At 35.3% G+C, this 24,343-nt stretch overlaps 1 protein-coding gene across 1 annotated transcript in view; it reads left to right on the forward strand.

Annotated features, from left to right (window-relative positions):
• Lrrc7 (leucine rich repeat containing 7) overlaps nucleotides 1-24,343 on the forward strand; it is a 284,370-nt gene that overhangs the window by 174,090 nt on the left and 85,937 nt on the right. The window contains exons 9-13 of the mRNA XM_013020506.1: nucleotides 3,011-3,083; nucleotides 20,053-20,182; nucleotides 21,108-21,223; nucleotides 23,158-23,227; nucleotides 23,332-23,404. Coding sequence (XP_012875960.1) covers nucleotides 3,011-3,083; nucleotides 20,053-20,182; nucleotides 21,108-21,223; nucleotides 23,158-23,227; nucleotides 23,332-23,404 — 462 coding nt within the window. The remainder of the gene's footprint in view (nucleotides 1-3,010; nucleotides 3,084-20,052; nucleotides 20,183-21,107; nucleotides 21,224-23,157; nucleotides 23,228-23,331; nucleotides 23,405-24,343) is intronic.

A 24,343-nucleotide genomic window follows, 5' to 3' on the forward strand; every position in this document is an offset into this window, starting at 1 on the left:
CCAAATTCTTTGGAAAACACAGAAAAGCAATCATGGAGAATACATTTTTTCATGTCTCAGAATAGTTTATCTTATACTCACTTGTTATTAAGGACACAAGCTTTGTAGTTAGGCTAGCTGAATTCAGACCATTTTGTTGTTGTTGTTGTTTTTAACCTTAATAATTGTGTGATCTCAGACACATTACTTAATTTCTTTGTGTCTCATATCATCAGCTATTATGTGGGATTAATAGTAGTACTGCAACATGGGATTGTTCAAGGAACTAGTTAATTAATATGAGTACTTAGAAAAGTCTGTGATATCATAAATGCTCAGTCAGTATTAGCTATCATTACATGATTTTTTTGGTTGTTTGTTTGGTATTTTTTGGTTGTTTGTGGGGCTTGAATTCAGGGCCTGGGCAGTGCCTCTGAACCTCTCTGTGTTCAAGGCTAGAGCTTTACCACTTGACCACAGCTCCACTTCCTGGTTTGGAGTGGTTAATTGGAGATAAGATTCCCACCGGGACTTTTCTGCCCAGACTGGCTTCGAACTGCAGTCTTCAGATCTCAGCCTCCTGAGTAGCTAGGATCTCACCGGTGCCTATCTTTATAGGTTTTATACTTAGATATTGGGCAGCTACTAGCTTCAGTGTTGTATTATGTGAGCAGATATGATATGTAAACATTAGCTACTTTAAAAATAGTAATAGTAGCCAGGCACTACTTGGTCAGGCCTATAATTGCAAATTGAGAAAAGGTAACAGAAAGAAGGAATAAGCCAAAATGCCTTTGATTTATATAGGGTAGAAGAACTCAAGCAGATAGAATATAGAAATGCAATAGGAAATTCAGAGGGAGATCTGAGTGAGGCAGGTGAAACAGATGCCCAAGTATACAATCATATTCTTCTGGAGGTCCAGAATTGGTTTGAAGATGAGAGCCTTGGCTGGGGTTTGAATGGTAAAATAGCCTCATCACAAATGAGTGAGGTTCCTATAAATCCAGAGATGTGGAGCTAAACACTGAGGCCAAACTCCCCTCAACTTTTAAAACTTCTTGTCAGAGCCACTACCCTAATCTACAGGAAAATGAATTGCACCAACATTTGCTCTACTTCCAATCCGCCTCATTTTTCTCAGCACTGTTTCAGATCAGGGTGCCTAAGAATGTTTAGTGACCTGGCTGGCTTCCTGGTGCCTGCTCAGTCATCATTAACCCATAATTTATTGTGGCCTAATGAAGTGATGAAGAGAATATTAACCTTCCTTTAACTCTACTGGGAGAGCAACAGTTTGCATAGCCTGGGTTACAAGTCATAAAAAACATTAGCTATGATTCTTAATCCTCTGTTTTCCTTCCACAGCTGATACACACAAGGTCAAGTGTTCATGTACATTTCCAGTTGATGTTTTTTGCCTGTCCTAGAGCTTGAACTCAGGGCATGTCCTTGAGCCTCTCTGTGCTCAAAGCTAGCACTCCACCACTTGAGCCATAGTGCCACTTCCAGCTTTTTCTCTTTATGTGGAACTGAGGAATCAAACCCAGGGCTTCATGAATGCTAGGCAAGCACTCTACCACTAAGCCACATTTCCAACCCCCAAGGTTGAAATTTTAATATACATAGGAGTGAAGCTAACATGATTCTGTCACCTCTGGAACATAGATGAACACAGCAGTGTTCAGAGATTCAGTGTCAGACTTCAGAGACAAATTGCCATGAGAAACTTCCTCTTTACTAGGCAGTTATTTCAATCTCATGTGTTAAAAACAATTGTGACTCTTAAAGCAGTCTGGAAGTGATTACATTTGTTTCTACTAGAGTAGATACTCTGACTGCCTCTGAAGAAAATGTAACTAAGCACCCTGAAATTTAAAGTTCCGCAACTTTATTCCAGATTTTTTTTGTGATTTATTCTTGCCTTTAAAGAATCCTCAAAATACTTAAGAGGAAGTGGGCATGAAGTGAAAGCATGTTCCTAAAGTACTAGCTCTTCAAGGTAGTCTTTCACATGTGTGCATGCAAACACACACACACACAACACACACACACACACACACACACACACACAAACACACACACATGCTACTTCCAAGTACAACTTTAGAGAATAACATTATTACATCAGTATATCGAAAGTTCCTAGAAAAACTTCAATAAGAATGTTATATCATTTCACTTGACACTTCTCAAAAGATATGTAACTACGGAACATAGATTTTCAGGACAGACTTTCTGTAGGACGCAGTACTATACAACATATATTTGTAGCTCTAGCCAAATTTAATAAAATTCCAAACAATCTTAATGGTTTGCCTTTGGATTTTAAGCCATTCTGATTTTATAAGCTATATTTTGGCTGGATAAGGAAGTTGAGTACATCAAATGAACTGTTCTTCAGAACAGATAAAGGTATAGAACACAAATTGGACAGTGAAAGATAAATAGTTGTAACATTAATTCTTGGCTGGTACTACCCATTATGTTAAAAATGCAAGTTTTTGTGCATAATGCTGTTCCAAGTGAAAGATTTATATTTTAACTCTGTCAGTCCATACTTACGAGCACTGCAGTACATTATTGTAGTGTTCTTTTTTTGGTTATTAGACTTAATTGAGATTTGCTTACAATATATATGACAACAGGAATTTTAGTTATTCCTGTATAGGTGTTAATTTAATATTAAATCATAACTGGTTTGAGAATTTCAACTGATCCATTTGCTACAAAAAAGCAAAGGGGAAAGTAATAGTATTTAAGTTAACATGGGCATAGATATGGACCCCTTGGTTTTGTTTATCTGTGTGCATTTGGCATTCTTGAACTATCATAAATATAAGTGAATTTTTATAACATTAAAACTAGAGTACACAAGAATGCTATATCAATTTATATGTTTATGTAAGTACAATAAAGCCAATTATCATGCCAAACATTCCTCACAAATGATTTTTTTTACTTCTTTTCTAAGACATTGCTTGCCATATTCTTCTCTGACATATTCATAAAACTTTCTCCTCTGTTTTAGGACTGTTGAAAAAACTCACTACTCTAAAAGTAGATGACAATCAACTTACGATGCTACCCAATACAATTGGAAAGTAAGTGCCAATATTTCTTACAGTCACCCAGTCTACAGCCAGATACAAAAGAATGTATCAAGTGTTCTTCTTCAAAATGTTTTTGTCAATTGTTAATATGTCAGTTTATTTAGACAATATTTAATTTAGTTGAATGTATTCGTATTCAGTAGGACTTAATTCTTTCTGAACATCGCCTCAGCATTGATTTATATATTATGATAAAATAATCAACATTAAACCTTTTACAAGCAAATCTGTCATTCAGACCTTCAGTTAAACTGTAGATGATATTTTATGAACAGTATTGATGTTTATTTTTAACTGAGTGGCAGCTCCAAACTTGAATATTTCTTTTAATATCCAATGAGTTTTTCTAAAAAAATCTACGTTATGCATATAGTTCCACTGTACTGTTAATAATCTTTGTATGTGTAGAAGTTTAGAGGACAAAGACAAGAAGTGTAGAGGACAAAGACAAGAAGTGTCTGCTTAGCTAGTACAATTTAAAACTTTTTAATAAACAAAAAACACAAAATTAGGGATAAAAATTGCTCCCTTGTTTGACAGCAGTTTACTTTATATTGCTATGAATACTTTTTTTACAATTCTTTAGCAAATACATATTCTCCTCAGGAAATACATATTCAGTATCACTGAATTGCTTCCATTTACAATTAGTATGAAGTGAGAAATCAATATAATCTCTCTTCACCTGCATCTCAGCATGAAGAATAATACAAATCCTTTCATAGGTTTAGGAATCCTTGGAACAGAAAGCTTTATTTTTTAGCAAAGCAGCTATATAATTGACAGACAATAGAGTGCAGTTCTTCACTTCTTTGCTCTGACAAGTTTTGACATAGGTAGAAAGCCCTGGAACCACCCCCACCACTATCAAGATGCTGAAATATCCTCATGTCTCTTCACCACCTCTGTCACCTGCCAAATAACAAGCACCACTCAGGAAAGCTTCACTTTGAAAAAAGTGAGACAACTCAGTAAATTCCAATTCAAATATTCTGACTTTGGATAGCATTAAAGTCACAATAAGTTCTAACAGTTTAATGTCCACACCTTGCCATGTTTCTGCCTTTAGTTGCTTTCATTTTCACAGTATAGAGAAAATTTTGCTTTCTTTTAGGACACACACAAATAGATGTCTATATCAACCTGATGACTTTAAACAATTCTTCACAACTGTATTCTTTTTTCTTTCTTTCTTTCAAGGCATAGTCCCTTGGCTTTTTTTGCTCAAGACTAGCACTCTACCTCTTGAACCACATCTCCATTTCTGGCTTTTTGGTGGTAAATTAGCAATGAGTCTCATGGACTTTTTCTACCTAAGATGTCCTCGAACCATTATCGTTAGATCTCAGCCTTCTGAATAGGTAGAATTATAAGCGTGAGCTACCAGCATCTGTCTCCAATTGAATTCTTAAACCATAGTCTTTCTACTCAAAGGAAACCAAATTCAACTTCATTTATCCATACTAAGGCCATGATTGTTTTTTTTTCCACTTATGTTCACATTTTTAAATAAATAAGTACCCAGTTCTCTGAAGACAAAAAATGAAGGGATTTGAAAGGCAAAGGTTACTTGTTTTATTGTTGTTGTTTTTCTTCATAAGAAGTAAAACCTTACCTTTGGTCATCCTGAGAACAAGTTCAGTCAGATTTTCAGTCAGAATTTTGGCCTCGTGATGACTTCCAGGTGGCAAACTCAGCCCTTTCTGGATTCACATTTTAGCCCATGACAGAGACTATGGTCTGAGTTCCTGGTGTACATGAGAATGAGTTCCTGCCTTTGTCCTTCACCAGCTGCACCATGCGCCAGGCTGGCTATGTGTTAGGAATAGGCAGTTTTCAGTTCCTTTTTCCCAGCAGCCACTGACGTGGGGGGTGGGGTGTTGCAGCTCAGTTTTACACAGTGTTACTCTTGGTTCTTATATCACCACTAGTATTTAGTCACATTCCCTGGGGCTTGCCTGGTAATTGAATTTTAAGTGTGGAGAAAGGAAAGCAATGGCTCAACCTAAGCTTCTCTATTGCGGTATTCAACAGATAGAGATGCATCTGAAATGAAACAACTATAAACACTTGACAAGTCAGAAAACATGACCGCATGTGGAAAGCTACTCATGTTTTATTAAATGCTTACATGTTACAAAACCAGAAGAAATACTTACATTGGGTGAAACAATATCTAAAGGATCTAAGCAGGACAGGTTCTTTATTAACAGGTTCAGTGAAACCTAGTAGAGATTCATGGGTAGTGGGAGGAAATGTGTGCTTTAATCAATATTAGGCTGAGGTTTCCAGAACACCATTGAAGCACATTGTGTAGACATAAGGATCCACTCAAAACCCTTAGGTTCTAATAGTTCACATGCTCCATGACACTTCGGACTGCCAGTTACAGGTATCACTTCTAATGGGATGACCAGAAGATGATCGGCATGAAAGATATGGAAGTCTAAATCCCTGGAGGAAAGGTAGAAAAAAGTTAGAGAAATGTTTTTGAAAATCATCTGATAGAAAGATGGAACTAATTAAAAACAGAACAACTGCAGATACACAATCACAGGCCCACCTTCCATGATGCTACCCAGTGCCACTTTCTAGACCTTACTCCCCATGAATGCAGACTAGGTACCACCACTCACTCCAGCTCTGGACTTTCTTTCCACCCTAATAATAATAATAATAATGGCTTCAGAGTAGAGTTGAATTGTTCGTTCCTGTCTGTGTTAGTCAGATGTCTAGCACTGTGACAAACGCACCTACAAGAAATAACTAAAAGGAAAGCCTTGTTTTGGTTCACAGTTTTGGAGTTGACAATCTATGTTCATTTGGCTCCATGAGAATGGGCTGTGGTGAGTGAGGTAAAATATCCTGTTGCAGATCATGTGGTAGAATAAACTTCTTCATTTCATGTTGGCTAGGAAGATAGAAAAAGAGAAAGAGAGACAGAGAGGGGGAAATGGAAAAGGAGAGAATATACTCTATGCATTCCAAGTGATTTCTTTTAACTAAACCCTACCTACTAAAGTTTCCACCACCTCTCAATAGCTTATTAAGATACAAAACTATCAATAGATTTACCTAGTAATGAAGATATAGCTATATAGCTCTCATGATACACCTTTTCTCTTTGGGGACTTCAATACAACAGCTTTGGGGAGTACATTTTATATCCAAACCATAACACTATATACCTTCTTAGAACACAAAGATGTAAGCTTTGTTGATGTATGGCATATAACAAAAAAATCAAAATTAAGAAATTGTATCATTAACATACAGGACAGGACTTATACTGTCCTGATGAAATCTAACATTCAGCAATCCCATAACTCTATATACCCTTTCTTCTTGCCTCAGGGCTTTCTTACTCTACATAGTGTACTCCTTCCCCTCTCTTCATAAGGCTTAACTTCACAGTATTCACTCCTAAGTCCATGGTTTTCAACTGCAATATGCATTCAGATTGTTGAAAATCTTGTTTAAAAGTCAGATTCTGATCTAGGGAATAAGAGGCTTCCTAGGGGGGTGTTGGAATTCTACATCTGTCACAGGTATCACAATGTTATCAATGCTTCAGGTTCACCAACAGTATGGAATAGGAAAGGTATAGTTCTATATTTTAGTATTGTGTCTACATTGAAGCCTTCCCTTAATGCCATTCTACAAATATGTCCATCTGCAACCATTTTGTTTCCTTCATGTTACTTTTCACAATTTTAAATGGCTCATTTCACAAACCATCTTATACTTTGATTCCCATCTTATTCTTTTATTCTGTTTCACAAACACATAAAACATGACAATTAAGATTGTTTTGAATCCCAGCTTTGGAATTGTGTGAGGCTTGTGAAAATAATGGTTAGTTTTGGTAAACTACATTCCTGTGTTGTTCTATGTTAATCAGAGCTTTTCAGGAAGAACATGAGAATATCAAGCACTAAGAATTTTTGTGATGGATATGTCTTCTTATGTAAGCTCTCACACTTCTAATTTCTATTGAATGTCTTGATGCAGAGTGAAAGTACATAATGAAAATGAGGAAATTTATGCAAGTGAATGTGGAGGCCAGGCTATTCACATACTTCACTGCAATTAGCAATCCTCTTAACTAATTCAACTGGTGATTACTGGTTTAAAAGAATAAAGGTAAAGAATTCTGTCATAAAAGTTTATTTTTCAGGGATTGTTAGTATCATTATCATCCCTTATTGTTTCAGGGAAAACATAGAGAAATGTCATATAACTAGTCTAACAATTATCAGTGATCCTGAAGAACCAGTAACAGGCATATAGGAAAGAGAACTGTGCTCACTCCTTTGTTTAAATGTTTTCATTTGTGGATGCATGGTTACTTTGCAAAAAAATGTTTATTACTTTAACAATTACATATTTATTATTACTATTTAACACAAATTAACTATTTTTGTGGTCTTGGGGTTTGAACTCAGAGCATGGGTGCTGGCTCTCAGTTTATTTGTTCAAGGCTAGCACTCTACCACCTTGAGCCACAGCACAACGTCAAGTTTTCTGGTGATCAATTAGAGATAAGAGTCTCACAGATTTTCCTGCCCAGGCTGGCTTCAAACCACAATCCTCAGATCTCAGCCTCCTAAGTAGCTAGAATTACAAATGTGAGCCACCAGCACCTGAGTACAAATAATTATTTTTTAAAGTTCCTGCTTGAGTTTATAGGATGGACTATACCAAAAGACATATCCCATAAAAACAAAAGTTCTTTGGGCCTATTAGCAACTGTTAAATATATGAAACAAATTTAAGATCAGCAAGTCTGAGCCTTTTTGTTCTATGTATGTCTTAGTTTAGAAAGTGACATTATAAAAGCTACTGTATAAGTCATGTTCTACCCTCAATGTAGACCACTGCATGCAAATATATTTAATTTAGATTTGTATGTATGATAAAATACACTACATTTTTAAAATGTTACGTATAATAATAGGTAATCTGTTTTTAAAGCAAGTAATAAGTTAATGACTTTGTTTACCTTGGAAAATATAAAATTACATTATCAAAAACTTTGAGAACTAGAGATGAAATTTTATTATAATTGTTTAAGTGGAATCCCAGATCATGTACAAAAAGTCTTTCGTAAATGATCAAATAATCTATATGTTGTTATGAAACATTCTATCTAAAACTCTTGGGCACTGAAATGTCTAAAAGCTTGAAATATAAAGAGTTAGAAATTTTGAGTTAGAAATGCTAATATCAGCTACAATGACCAATAATATTCTTTTTCAACACAGGGGATATTTCAATATTTGAGATTTATATTTGGCAATTTTTAAAAGCTCAGCTACTAAAAACTGCCTGAAGAATTCGTTCTATATTTCTCATAATTGAAATGGAATTCCTGATTTTTGTGCCAAACCCAAAATTAGGGTTTTTTTTATTTTTCTGTTGAACTTTAGTATATGTCTAAGATTTCCAACAGCACCAAGAATTCAGAGTCAAAGTAGAAGATAATTAACAACTTTTTTGTGTCCCTTATATTGCAGACTCCATGTTTAGTGATTCACTGGCAATACCTAGCTAAAGCCTCCATTAGCACAATTTGATATGTTTTATCTCCCCATCAATAGATATAAACACAGAAGCTGAGGGAAGTCACCAGATTTCTTTGTCAAGGTGGTAATTCAACTATGTTTGATGCTTCTCAATATATGCGAGAGGCAAATCACATATTTTGTGAATAATTCTTCGTATTTAAGCATAATGGTCTCCTTACTGTAGATATGACTATTTTTTCCCAATGAGAGAAACTGCATACTAATTCTGCTTTTTTTTAACTTTTGGAGTCTTGAATAAAACTAACAAAAACTCAGCATGTTGAATGTATATTTGTAAAAAGTCATTCTTTTACAAAGTATGGTCAAACAAGCTGATAGATGAAAAATCTAATGATCTACACAGAGCTAATTTATTATCAGTTATTTCCTATGGGCTCTGAGAAGTGAAGTGACAGGTCAACTATATCCATTATATTGAAAGAAATTTCATGGACAAAACACATTGTGGACTCTGAACACAATTCTAACTTACAGGGGTATTTTTACCAGTTCTTATATTATCATCTCATGATCATATTTTATAGCATTATTTAATCATTTTGCATAGCTTCCTGATTAGAATGGAGGCCTCTTGAAGTCTGTGATCTTGTCTTGAGCGTGAGCACTTCCAGTCCTTTAGTGCCCACAGGCAGGCTGGTACAGAATTTGTAAGTCTAAGTTTCTATCCTAGCTCCTCCTACAAACCAAGTCACCTGAAGCAAATCATAGATTCCTCTCCCAAGTTACTTGAGCTGATCCTAAACTGTGGCAAAGGAGCAGGGTATAAAATTAACCCACAAAAATCAATAACTTTTCTATATGCCAACAATGAGAAGAATGACTCAAGAAAGCAACTCCTTTTTGTAATAACCTCAAAAAAAAGAGAAACTAAGAATTAAACAAAGAGGTGAAGGACCTCTATGATGAAAACTTTAAAAACCTGGAAAAGGAAATTAAACCAGATTTAAGGAAATGGAGAAAGCTCCCATGCTCCTGGATTGGGAGGATTAACATCATGAAAACGACAATATTGCCCAAAGCTATCTACAAATTTAATGCAATACCCATAAATATACCAACAACATTCTTCAATGATACAGAAGCAATCCAAAACTTCATATGGAATAATAGAAGACTCTGAATAGCAAATGTAATCCTTAGCAGTAAATACAGTGCTGGAGGAATATCAATACCAAACTTTAAACTCCATTACAAAGAAATCTTTATTAAAAAAAAACAGCTTGCTACTGGCACATGAGCAGGCCTGAGAACCAATGGAATAGAATCAAAGACCCAGAAATGAACCCACATACATATAGCCACCAAATACTTCATAAAGAAGATAAAAACACAGTATGGAATAAATGATGCTGGCAGAATTGGCTATCTACATGTATAGCCTACACCAGAATCAATTCCAAATGCTGAAAGACTTTAATGTAAGACCAGATACCCTGAAAATATTACTAGAAAAGTTAGGAGAAACACTAGGGCTTCTTGGCACAGGTCAACACTTCCTAAGTAAAGATCCAAAAACATAACAAATCAAAGACAGGCTGAATATATGGGACTGCATTAAGCTGCAGAGATTCTGCATGACAAAGGACATAGCTAACAGGATAAATATAAAGCCACAGATTGGGATAAAATCTTTACTAGCGATACCTCAGACAAGGGCCTCATATCCAAAACAGAGCTCACACTGTTGGTGGGGTTGTAAACATGTTCGGCCACTCTGGAGAGCAGTATGAACAGTCCTCAAAAAACTAAACATAGAGCTTACCTATGACCCAGTAATCCCACTCCTGGGCATTTACCCAAATGGCCACAAACTAATGCCCACACTAATGCCACCAGCACAACTCCCTTCATTACAGTATTATTTATCATCGCTAAGATAGAGAATCAACCCAGATGCCCCTCAGTGATTGAATGGATTGAGAAAATGTGGTGTACATATACACAATGGAATTCGTGTTCCCATTAGAATGAATGTCATTGCCCCATTTGTAAGGAAATGTGAAGATTTGGAAAAAATCATATTAAGCGAATTAAGCCAGACATGAAGAATTATAGGTTGCATGGTTTCCCTCATTTGTAATAATTAGAATATGTCTATAAATCTACAAGTTAATCCAGTGGGTAGAAAAGACAAATAATTATACTCAGATAAGATTAATTAGACATGGGGCTGGGAAGGTGGCTCAGTGGTAGAGTGCTTGCCTTGCATGCATGAGGTCCTGGGTTCAATTCCTCAGCACCACATAAGCAGAAAAAGCTGGAAGTGGTGCTGTGGCTCAAGTGGTAGGGTGCTAGCCTTGAGCTGAAGAGCTGAGGGACAGTGCCCAGGCCCAGAATTCAGGCACCACAACTGACAAAAAAAAAAAGAGTAATTAGACAGTACTCCTCTAAGCATTCACACAGTGAGAACAGAGGATCTTCTTAGGAGAGGGTCACAATAGCTCAATAGCTATGTGTGTATGACTACATGAAATGATGCTTATCACAATGAACTCCAAGAAGTAGAAAGAAGAGGTTTTTTAATTGTATTGTTTGCAGTTATTTCTTTTTTTCCTTTGGTTTATTCCCTGTTTTCACTGCTTTTGATTTAATACCCTTTGTCTTGTGTATAAGTTTATATGATTTGGGAAAGGTAAGGTGAATCACAGAACCAGTGGGTCAAAGGGTGAACCAATGCAACAGTAATACTCACTAAACACTATGTTAGAAATGAACTTTACAACTTAGGGGGAGAGGGGATCCAGAGTAGGAAGTGGGAGAAAATGAGTTCACAAAGATATGACTCATTGCCCGACTTATGTAACTGTAACCCCTTGTTCACCACCTTTACAATAAAATTTAAGTTAAAAAGTAATTTTTAAAAATCTCCTTGGGAGCCAAAGAGCTCAGGGACAGCACCCAGGCCCTGAGTTCAATCCCCACGACTGACCAAAAAACCACCTTGCTTTTGGAAAGTTCTCAAGAATAAGCTGTTTAGAATCATAATACTTATCACTTATTGGTGGGGATATTTTCTGAAAAGTGTATTTTTAGGCAGTTTTGTCTCTATGCAAAGATCACAGAGGGTGTTTCCACACACACGAGATGTCTGAGGCTGCTACTACCTTCATTACATGGGACACAATTTCATAATAAACTTATTTTGTAAGTAGAAGGAATATACTCAAAACAGGGATAAAAGGCATAATAGTATAGTAAATACCTAAACCAATAGCATAATCATTTACCATCACTGTCAATATTGTGTGTTATACAAAATTATATGTGCTCTGTGCACGTGCACATGCCAGTGGGTCCTAGAGCTTGAATTTCGGGGCCTGGGCCCTGCTCTGAGTATTTGGGGGGTTTTGTTTTGTTTTGTTTTGTCTTTTGTTGTTGTTTTTTGCTTCTTTTTGCTTAAGGCTAGCACTCTACTACTTGAGCCAGAACTCCATTTCCAGCTTTTTGGTGGTTGAATTGGAGATAAAGATCTCATGGACTTTCCTGCCCAGGCTGGCTTCAAACCATGATCCTCAGATCTCAGCCTCCTGAGTAGCTAAAGTTACAGATGTGAGCCTCAGTCTTCTAGCTGTGTGTTGTGTGTTTATGCAATGACAGCACGGTATAATTACCAGAACTGGAGTTTGAACTCAAGACCTTATACTTGTGAGCTTAAAAAAAATCTACTCCTTGAGCCACATCCTCAACCCCTAGCACAGAAGATTTATTCACATCAATACAACTACAAGCACAGTAATATATTGCTTTATGATGTAAGGATGTCATTAGGCATGAGCAATTAATGTTTATATGTATATGTACATGCATATGCATATGTATATATGTGTGAGAGAGCAAAGAAAAGAGAAAGAGAGAGAGACAGAGACAGAGACGGAGACAGAGACTGGTAATGGAGCCCTTACCGATTCCACGTCAGTACTCTACCACTTACTTATAATGCTTTAACTCTACAGTCTTACAAAATAACTGTCATATAGGCCATCTATAAGCCTTTTCTACTGCCAATAGTAGGTAGTTGGCCTTTACCAAATAAATCTCATCTCTCTAGCTCTAGCTCTCTTTTTCTCTTTGCTTTACATTCCTCTCCACTAAATTTTGGCTAAAACATTAACACGTTAAAACTTAACAATTCTTCAGAGACAACTGAGATTGCTTATAATTTTGCATCATTTATAGAGTAGAAGCTATCTTTATTTCATGCAATAGCCCATTTTAATAGGAAAATATCCCAGAATGACTTCTATATGTCTCAGAAATAGTTTGTTCAAGTTTGATACTTTGATGCATTTTTATTGTTATTGTAAAAGTAATGTACAGATGGTATTACAGTTATATAAGTCAAATAAAGAGTACATTTCTTTTTGTACAATGTCACCATGTTTGCCATTTTCTTAGTGTACCTCCTTCTGGGTCGTTTTAATGAAGTACTATCTCTATCAAAGGTTTAGCATACATGTGTTATGCATGGAAATGCTGTATGCTAGATGTTATCAGATAGGTAAAACTGGGGTTAATCTAGATTAAGGCTATTCAGATGTTAAGAGCCACATAAGAATTAGAGTCAAAGCCTGTCAGAACATTACCCACCAAATTACATGACATTCTTTCCATTAAGAATTATAAATGAAAGGTCAAAGCCATTTATTTTTGTTTATTAGCATCTACATTAGTAGTTGATTTAATAAGTATCTAATGGCCATAAATGATGTTAGAAGGAACTTAGAGACTATATAATATATTTGCAATCCCTCTTCCCCATTAGCTAGATAATTGAGGATTAATGATGCAATAATGTTTTCCTAACCAAGGGTTTTATAAAGACAGAACTGAAGTGGAGAAAAGTGTAGCAACTATTTTTTTTAGAAAATGAGAGTAATACCATTGATGAATTTCTTCACTGATACTTATGTGAAGCAAGCACAATTTTATATTTCTACATGGTTTTAACTGCTATTGATATGTCTCTGTTGTGAGTTTAAATGTTCCTCTTGAAATCCCTTTTGTCAGACCTTTATTTAAAAATCTTGAAATTGGGGCTAGGAATGTGGCTTAGTGGTAGAGTGCTTGCCTAGCATGTATGAAGTCCTGGATTTAATTCCTCAGTAGCACATAAACAGAAAAAGCCAGAAGTGGTGCTATGGCTTAAGAGGTAGAGTGCTAGACTTGAGCAAAAGAAGCTCAGGGACAATGCCCAGGCCCTGAGTTCAAACCCTAATACTGACCATAAAACCTTGAAATTTAGCATGTAATTTCTGGAGCAGAAGTTTCTACAATACCTGGGAGCCAGTTAGGAACTTAGCTTGTGGAACCCAAACTATTGATTCAGAATCTCCATGTTAACAGGTTCTCCTGAGGGTAATACAGTCACTGAAGTTTAGGAAGCATCGCTTTAGAGTACTTTACACTTTCTTTTAATTTGTTTTCACTCTTATTGTGTACAATTATACATTGAAAATATCCAAAAGATAACCTTTCCTCTACTTTTTATTTCATTATCATCAATGCCTGTGATCAAATAATTAAATGTGATAACTGTTTTCATGCTAGATTCTATATTAAAACACCTGTAGTAATTTAAAACAAGAAAGTAATAAATAAAACTGACTGGAACTTGAAGTTATGAGTTTGAAGTTTTGAAATTTCAGAGATCATTAAGCAAAGTGTTATATATTGAATAGCTCTCCTTTGTAACTGAAAGGTATAAGATACTTTTAAGATTCTAAATTATTAAATCTGGTTAGAGTATTGGGTGGTAAAAATGCTGTCTTTGTAACACAGGGAGTTCTTCCTTGAAACAGTAGTATGGACTTTCATAGAGAAAGACAAATATTTTTCCTAGTATACATTCAGCACACAGAAAGAACACTTCTGGACAGAACTGTGTAGGGTTTGTCTATACCAGACAGTTTCTTAGTTCTCTATTAATATTGAGTTTCCTATAAGCTGACTCTGATATATCTATCTGGAAGTAGAATCCGAACCCACAGGTTAAGGATTCAGCCCCACAAGACTACCCTCTACTTTGAAGTCAATCATCTCAGGATTATCATCTGTTATCTCCCTCTTTGGATCTGATGTTTTGGTAGAATGACTCAGAGAAATCAAGGAAACAAGCTAACCAATGTATTATAAAGGATGTTGCAAAGAATACAAGGGAAAAACCATATCCATGACCTTTGGTGATGAATTTAACCTTCAGCCCTTCTCTCTTTCCCAGAGGTCAGTGTTGGTTTTCCTGGCCAGCTGCTCCTAGCCTAAAGCTATGCAAGAGCCCTCAGCCATAAATCTTCTCACTAGAAGACAAAAAGGCAGTTAATACTTTGGAGAAGCCAGGGGTTTTAGGAGCTCTGTGTCAAGAACTGCCTGAATATCAATTACTTATTTCTTACTATAAATCGCAGCATCACAGGGATCATAAAAAACTCAGCAGTTTGAAACTGTGAAAAAGGTCTTAACAGTTGGGGGAAATAAGATTTTTACAACACTTTTTTTTCAAGAAAGTCCCTTATCTTCATGTTAAATGCTTTTACTGTAAGTTATAAATGCATATGAAAATGGAAACATAGTAAAACTAATGTTTATGTAGCACACTGTACTTTTAAACATCAGGAACATTGAGAATTAAAGTTGCTTTGGTATGGTGTGGTTTTGGAAAAACTTTTAAGAATTAGTTTGAACAGTGCCTGCTTGCCTCACAAATTTATATAAGCTATCTAATCTAGTGAATACCATGTCAATGCATTGATGAATTATCAAACTCCTTTTAATCTCTGGATCTACTGCCAGAATGCTATCATTTGTGCTTTCAGCATCATGAGATTCCTTTTAGCCTGGAATTTATTGTCAGTGTCACACCCTCATTTATGGGGATAAGTTGGCCTTCACTAAGTGCTTTGGCAGCTTTATCTGGGGTTCTATAATAGTAAAGTTTCTATGGTTCACTATTTCTTCTATAATTCTATTTATGTCAGATTCAAATCTAGCAAAGTTATTTGCACAGTATGCTAGATGTTTCTGCTATACTGCACGCATATTACTTGATGGTACTTCCTGACATCAGGCTTGAATATTTTCAGGGCTTTTATGTTTCTTACCACATTTCATCCAGAACCAAGACAATGAAATTACATGCCAATCCATTGTGGCAGGAAGAGATTCCTCAATCTGTGTGTAAGGTAATAGGCTTTAACAACTGAAATAACTCTATAGAGTCCATTGGCTGGATTAATGAAGTTATCTTTGGTGATAAAGAACAAATTTTACTTAAATCTCCAAGAGAATTATAGTGATCCATAGCATTATCCAGGAGTCAGTGGTGTCTTAACAGTTAAATTATTTTGCCTGTGGTATCAGTTTACTGCTGGCAGGCAAAGAAGGAATGCAGCTACATGATTTGTTGTCTATGGTGAACTTAATAACAGATGTGTATGACCCATCACTGACAGGGTGATGTAACTGGTCATTGATCGTGCTGTGAAATGTCTTATTCACATTGTGATTTGTGCATCAGAGAAACTCTGATTCTTTATGCAGTTCCTCACAGTTAAAACACCTAGTGCCTGAAATGTAAATCGTGCTTTTACAAAACTAGTGTTACTTAATGAAATGATAACTGAAATCCGTGGATAGTAAGACTGCACAAAATGAGGGGCTGTGCCTCAAGACTAACTTCAAAACATGTTTGTATAAATGAAAGGAAAAATGAGAACATTTGCTTAATTTTTTAAAATAATTTAAATAACTCCCCTGATCTCAACCTCTGAATAAACACCTGAATTTTTTTACATTTAAAAATAAACAACTTGGGGGGCTGGGAAGGTGGCTCAGTGGTAGAGCGCTTGCCTTGCATGCTTGAGGCCCTGGGTTCGATTCCTCAGCACCACATAAGTAAAAAGAAAAAAGCCGGAAGTGGCGCTGTGGCTCAAGTGGTAGAGCGATAGCCTTGAGCTGAAGAGCTGAAGGACAGTGCCCAGGCCCAGAGTTCAGGCCCCATGACCAGACCCAAAAAAAAAAAAAAACAACTTGGTACTTTTATGAACATTTGCTGAGAACATGATCCCAGTCTATTGGAAGAACTCTCTTTTATGCCATACTCTGAAGTGTATTAAGAATATTGTACATATAAGACAAAGTGGTAGGCTTTGCTAAGTTAAAAAATAACTGATCTTTCTACCAATTCCTATCACACACATACATTGAATACAACAACCATGTCTACCTAGCCCTCAAAAACATAGCCACTCCTGTGCATGAAGGTCTCAAAGCATTTAAAAGCAATTTTAATTATATCTAAAAAGAACAAGAGAAAAAATACTGAGCATGTGTTTTATGACAGGTACTACTCTGTTTTATATTTAGGGTATCATAAAATATTCAAAGCAACTGCCACGTAGCAGAGATTATTTCTATCTTCATTGCAAATGTTTAAAAAGTAACTGCGGCTTAGAGAGGTTCTATGACTTGTCTATGTCAAAAGGAAATGTGTTCCCTTGATCAGCGTTAACCTAGGGAGTATTATTCATACCTAAATTCTGTGTTTCCCCACTACTAGTTCTAACCAACTGAGCCTGTTAAGATTCATGAACCTTGAGTGACCCTGACCTGAGTCAGACTACACCTGAGTGCAAGTACATCTTTTCCTGGCCCTGGGACAATGAGATTTATCTAACTATACTCAAACTTGTAAAGCCATTCCACCTTTCCCTTAATGTAAGTTTTTGATCCTTCAAGAACCTAATCATCATGACCTACTGTAATCATTCTCCTACCTCCACTTTGGTCACTGATATTTCCTTATTAGCAAACCTGGCAGGTAAATAAAATCACCTCTGTTTTTCATTTCAGTGGTTGTCATTTTATTTGATATCCAAGATCATGCATCAACTAAATGACAGAATTAGCACAGAAATCCATTCTGATTGATTTCAACTTATGTATTTGTTTTCGGTATTCACCTGTTAACTTAAATGATGAGGACAAATAACATCAAACTATCCACTTGATTGATAGATAGATAGACAGACATAGATATGCATAGATTTATATACAAATATATATATGAAGCTTTGTCTACAATCTTAATCCAATTAATTTTCATTTATTTTTCCCATTACAAATAGCATCACCCCATTTGTAAGGAAATGGAAAGACCTGGAAAAAAATCATATTAAGTGAAGTAAGCCAGACCCAAAGAAACATAGATCTCATGTTTTCCTTCATTTGTAATAAATAGTATATGTCTAGGATAGTCCTAGCAAATGTGCAGAATAGCTCAATAGCTATGTATATATGACCATATAAGATGATGCTAAGCGAAATGAATTCCAAGACGGACACAGGAGGTTTTTCTTTGTTGTTGCTTTTTTTAATGTACTATGTGATTTTTTTCTTCTGTGTTTTTTTTCCGATGGTTTATCCCTTGTTGTCACTGTACTTGATTTACAATCAGATAAGTTGATGTTAGGTAAAATGAACCCCAAGATAAGGACTCAAATGGTTTTTCTTGCTTGCTATTGTTTCTAACATATTTATAAGATGATTTCTTTGTTGCTTTGTATGTCCCTCCCCCATGGTATAACCCCTGTTTTTATTGTATTTGATGTTGGTATAATTTGTGGAGGGGAAGAGAAAAAACAAATTGTTTAAATAGGAATACAGGTGGATTCATTGCAACAATGAGATGTACAAGATGTTATGTTGAAAAAAAATGAACTTTACAACTTTGGTGGGGGGTGGGGAGGGAATCGGGTGGGGGAGGGGAGAATATGGGAGGGATGGGAAGGGGAAACAAAGAGGAGGCAACAATGCTTCATAAGAAATGTACTCATTATGGGTCTGGGAAGATGGCTCAGTGGTGGAGCACTTGCCTTGCATGCATGAGGTCCTGGGTTCCATTCCTCAGCACCACATAAGCAAAAGGAATAAAGCCGGAAGTGGCACTGTGGCTCAAGTGGTAGAGTGCTAGCCTCGAGCTGAATTGCTGAGGGACAGTGCCCAGGCCCAGTGTTCAGGCCCCACCAACAGACTCCCCCCCAAAAAAAACCAAAGAAATGTACTCATTATCTTGCCCATGTAATTGTAATGCCTCTGTACGGTATTCTCACAATAAAAAAATTAAAAAAAGGAAAAACGAACTTTACAACTTTAGTGGGGGCGGGGGGCAAGGGGGAGTAAGGGGGAGGGGAGAAGGGAAGGGAAAGGGAAACAAAGGAGGAGGCAACAAGCTTGATAAGCAATGTACTCATTACTTTACTCTTGTAATTGTAACCCCTCTGTACAGTATTTTCACAATTAAAAAAAACTGCTAAGGAAAAAAACAAACAAATACCAGAATTCTCATGAATAGAACAACAGTAATAATAATAGTATGAATGGTGACAACAATAACATTAACACCAACAGCAACTTAAACATACTCCATGCCAGGCAATCTTTGCTTGTCTGCTACCTCACAGGCCTTGAAGTGTTTTGTTTCCTTGTGACAATTACAGGGACTATTTCCACATTAGTTTCTGTAGCCTGGGTTAAAATGGGTAAGTATAGAGAGGTAAGGATGGTTACAAACTGGAGACAAACTTAAAAACCTGTACCTGTTTGAAGGCAGCAGTTACCACTCTGTTTCCAGTACTTCTCTGGGAAGAATAGAGGCCCAAGATTGCCATGGTGGAAAGAGGCACCGAAATGCGGCTCATCATATAAATTTCACTGCGCTGTATAAACCTGTCAAAGCATACAAAACACATCTTGAGGCTGAAAGGTTCCTTGTGTCTACTGAAGATGTGTAAGCTAAAGAGGCAAGGCAACATGCTAGACCCATTGTCACTTCAGGACCCAATTTGCTTTTGTGAGGCTTAGAGAAGGTTAATTCTCCTCTTTAAGTCTCCTCTTTCTTATCTGTAAAATAGGTTTTTTAAAAGCAGATAGCTAATACAGTTGCTTAAAGGAAAGGTAATAAAGCATTCAGTAAAATATGCAGCAATTTTTTGACGGCTGTTATATTTTTTTCTTTCTTATCCTGTCTTCCTTGGGCCTGCCACCCACATCTTTTGCTTACTCAATTCCAGTTACAGGTCTTCATTCCAAGAATACAAATGCTGAAAATCTAGCTTAAATAACACCTGAGTTATAAATAAAAGGCCACACACCATTCTGTCATTTTTAAGAGTCAGTTGAACTTAGAAAAAAATTCAGCATATTCAAATAACCAAATGAAATTATGTATTTGATGATATTGAGCCAGTTGACAATTACAAAAGTGATGTAACAACTGTATACACTTTGGTAAATTTGGATCTGTGACTTTTTCCTAAAGTTTGTTTTTTGTTTGTCATTTAACATTTTAGAAAGTCTAACTAATGTGTTTTATATTTCAGTTTGTCTTTATTAGAAGAATTTGACTGTAGCTGTAATGAGCTGGAGTCGATACCTTCAACTATTGGCTACCTTCATAGTCTTCGAACATTAGCAGTTGATGAGAATTTCCTTCCAGAATTACCCAGAGAGGTGAAGAACATATTTGTTTTCTATCATAAACTTTTAATGTATCTGTTCTGAAATACAATCTTAATAGATATGATAACATTGTGGTTCATGAATTCAGCTTTAAAAAGATAGGAATTAATTTACATAATTATATATATAATTATATATATAGCCTAGAAAATGCACCTGGCTTTGACTTAAATCTTGCATGCAGCAAAAGATAAAATAATTATTTTATGTTAGTCAATATCAAGGCACATAATTTTAATACATTTAACTTACATGTTTGCTTATAAGAAATTATAAATAATATTTTGCATAATTATACTTTAAAGATTTTTTTCACCATAAATACATTTCTCAAATTGCTGTTGCTGTTACATTACTTTAATTTCCAGAGCTACCAAAAGATTGTTTTTATTTCCACCTCGGATTTTGTTTGTTAGTGACAATAAAAAGAATGAAGTACACTTGTAACTTAATTCTTCTCACTAAATGTTTCCATACAGGTGGCACAATAATCAATATATCAATATATCACTATTTTAGAGCAATAAGTTGTGATTAAACATGACAAATACCATTGTAATGTGAGTAGAATTAGCTTTGCCAAAGAACTGCCAACAGTATTTCATTTTTGAATATATATGCTCTGCTGGTATGAAAATATAGATGTATTAGTACTTTGATTTTAAAAGTAATTGATTTATTTAAAAAGTAAGTAAAATAAAAATGAAAGTATTTTAATAATAACTTTTCTTTCTTATGTTTTTTAAGAACCATATACTCCTTTTTAAAAACCAAAAATAAAAACTGAAGGCAATAGACATACTGAAAGCATAAAAGAATGAAAAAGAAGTCATGAGTTAAATTGTTCCATAAATTAGGAAACGGAATGTGAAATAGCTGTGCATTGTGATTCCTTATTTTCCTTTATTGCCCAAAGATTGGAAGCTGCAAAAATGTAACAGTTATGTCTCTGCGCTCCAATAAGCTGGAATTTCTTCCTGAAGAAATTGGACAGATGCAGAAACTGAGAGTATTAAATCTGAGCGACAACAGGTATTCTAGCAACATTTAACAATTGTGTATTATTTAGTAAAAATCAAATTGTAGCTGTTTGTCTGTAATTCTACAGATGTTTTCTGAATCTTGTGAAGAATTCCAAGTACACAGCGTTAGGTAGACAATGGCAGAGGCTGAATTATCTTTAAACCAAGGATTTCTAAATCTTTTTTATTTTGCTATAGTAAAATCCTTGCAATTTTATATTGCAATTTTATAAAGCCTTGGTGCCCACATGTATACAGAAAGCCTTCTATATGCTCAATGCATAGTAACATATCATAAAAACATAGTTGAAATAAAAGCTATAAAATATATTAATAAAAATATGTGCATAGCTAGACATAATGGTATACCCCTGCCATTCCAGCAATGGGAGAGGCTACAATCAGGAAGATCACAGTTCCAGGCCAGGCCAGGCAAAAATGTTAATGATATTTCAGCTCATCACAGCTATGCAGGAAGTATAGGCTGGCCCAGACACAAAACAAGATCCTATCTCAAAAATAATCAAAGCAAAATGGTTGAAGGCATACTCAGTTGGAAGAGCATCTACTTGACAACCAAAAAGCCCTGGATTAAAACCCTAACGGTGCCCCAAATAGATTTTAATTTTATTTGTATTATCTGTAAGTAGAAGTATAAAGGGATTACTATTCAATAAATTGGTTCATAAGGACAATGCATCGTGATCAATGTCACTTCTTTCACCAATCCCTCATTCCTCCCAGCCCAACCTTATATATATTTACACCTACAAGTCACCTGGAAATTCATATATTTCAACTCCACCAGAGTGCTAGTAAAACTACTGCTAATGCTCAAATAAGTCTACTCAAGAGTCTTAATGTTTGCACATTAGAGTAAAGGCAATCCAATAGCTATTAGCTATGTTCAGAAAAGGATCAACAGATAAAGACAGATCCTCTTCTTGTGATAAAAAGTGTTATATTTGTGGATGGGTATACAGAAAACCTGAAAGTCTAAAATTCATTTTTGTTTTTAATTCTCTATGAAATAAGTATCCTTGAATAAGAAAGGATAAAAGTAAATATTGACTGGAATTAACTAGTAGTTTGGTAAAGTGATTACAAAATGGAATGCATGAACTCTCTCTCCAGTAAATTTTTGTCAGACAAGTAATAGTATGAGGAACTCGGAGACCTTGCAAGGAAACTATCACAATGAACCATCATGAAATCCTAGAGAATACTCATAGAAGCATCAGGATAAGTATGGCAGTGTAGTTATTTATTTAAAAAACAAGTAATATGGGTTTTAAAACCCTTCCTTTTATAAGTTAAATAATATTCCCTCCCAAGAGAATAAACATTTTATTAATAGGTTTAGAGTTTTACAAATCAACCAAGATGACATGGAAGTATCAAGGCCTTGTACATCAAAAGTACAGGGTGAGCCAGGAATTATAGCTCATGTCTGTAATCTCAGCTACTCAGGATATGGTGATCAGGAGGATCACAGTTTGAAGGTAGCCAGGAAAAATGTTAGCAAAACCCGCATCGCATGTGGTGATACATGCCATGATCTGAGCTATGCATATAGCATCAACAAGATCATATTCTAGGCTGGCCTGGGCAAATAAAAAAAGAGACCTTTTGAGAGAAAAAAAATTAATAAAATCAAAAAGCTGGAGACTACTCAAGTGATACAGTACTTTGCCTAGCAAATGTGAAGTTCAGAGTTCAAACTCCAGTATTGCGAAAAATAAAAACAAAAACCAGAAAATAAGGAATACATCATGTCATACCAATATTATTTTCTTGTCACTGAGCTACCAGATTTGGAGATGATGGGAATGTATCAAATTTCATATTAAATTTTCAGGGAGACACATTAGCATATTTTATGATTCTTCTTAGAAATGAACTTTAGCATCTTCACCTATGTTATTAGAATTTTATTGTTTGCAGATTGAAGAATTTACCATTCTCATTTACAAAACTTAAAGAACTTGCAGCATTGTGGCTCTCTGACAACCAGGTACAAACTCTTTTTATTGCCTATTTTATTCATTTTGTTCATTAGGGCAAGCTATAATTGAAACTTTAGATTGCCAACTTGTTTTCAATAGGTACTTTCTACAGTTGCTACAAAATATAGGTTTGTTACCCCCTACAAGAGACTTTTATAAAGGTACCAATTCAACTATTTCTATAGGTAAAGCTACTTAAAACTATATCCTTTTCAAGTCTGTAGATTTAATAGGAGCTTCATTGTCAGAGATACAAAACACAAAAATGATAATTTTCTAGTATGTTAGCTCCTGGTGGTACACATTTGTCCTTAGAGGATATACTTTAATTATATCTCAGAAGGTAAAGAATATGAAATTATTAACAAGATCCCCGCAAGAGGGAATTATTTTATCTTCTTTCTGCCTTCTCATGCTTTTAATTACAATCAACTTCAATCTAAAACTTTATTTAAGAAATTTGCTGATATCTTTTAGTAATTGTTATCATCATTTTTGTGAAATTATTTGAATATTATTTTTCTCCTCATTAAAATACATTTTGATTGAATTGAGTGTTAATGAATACTTTTATAAACTAGAAAGTAACAAGAAAAAAATGTAGCCATATAATTTACCACCAGAAATAGTGATGGAATTGTGACATAGTTTATTAGCCTTCTTTTCTTTTGTTCTTAGAATTTTGAAACACAGATCCAAAAATATGAATAAATTAAAACAATTCATTTTGAGTTGAGTTTACCATTATTTCCTGAGCAAAAAAATACCATTATTGACAAATGTATTATTCAAACGTCTAGCTACTTGGATACATTGTGAAAAATCAAAAATTACTTCTACAAATTACAAAATACACATGCAAGATAATGTATGTTTTCCTGCAATTAATTTATAGCACTTGTCTTCATTTACACAGTAAATAATTACATTGTCAAGCATATTCAAAGCTTATCAAAAAGCTATTGATTCTCCCAGCATCTGTAAGTCATTCTAGATAAGTCAGTTCAAGAATCAATGTCGGGGATGGGAAGGGGAAACAAAGAAGGAGGCTACAATGCTTGATAAGAAATGTACTCATTATCTTGCCCATGTAATTGTAACCCCTCTGTACAGTATTTTCACAA

The sequence above is a fragment of the Dipodomys ordii genome, unplaced genomic scaffold (assembly GCF_000151885.1).
Source record: "Dipodomys ordii isolate 6190 unplaced genomic scaffold, Dord_2.0 Scaffold51, whole genome shotgun sequence".
NCBI classification, from domain to species: Eukaryota; Metazoa; Chordata; class Mammalia; order Rodentia; family Heteromyidae; genus Dipodomys; species Dipodomys ordii.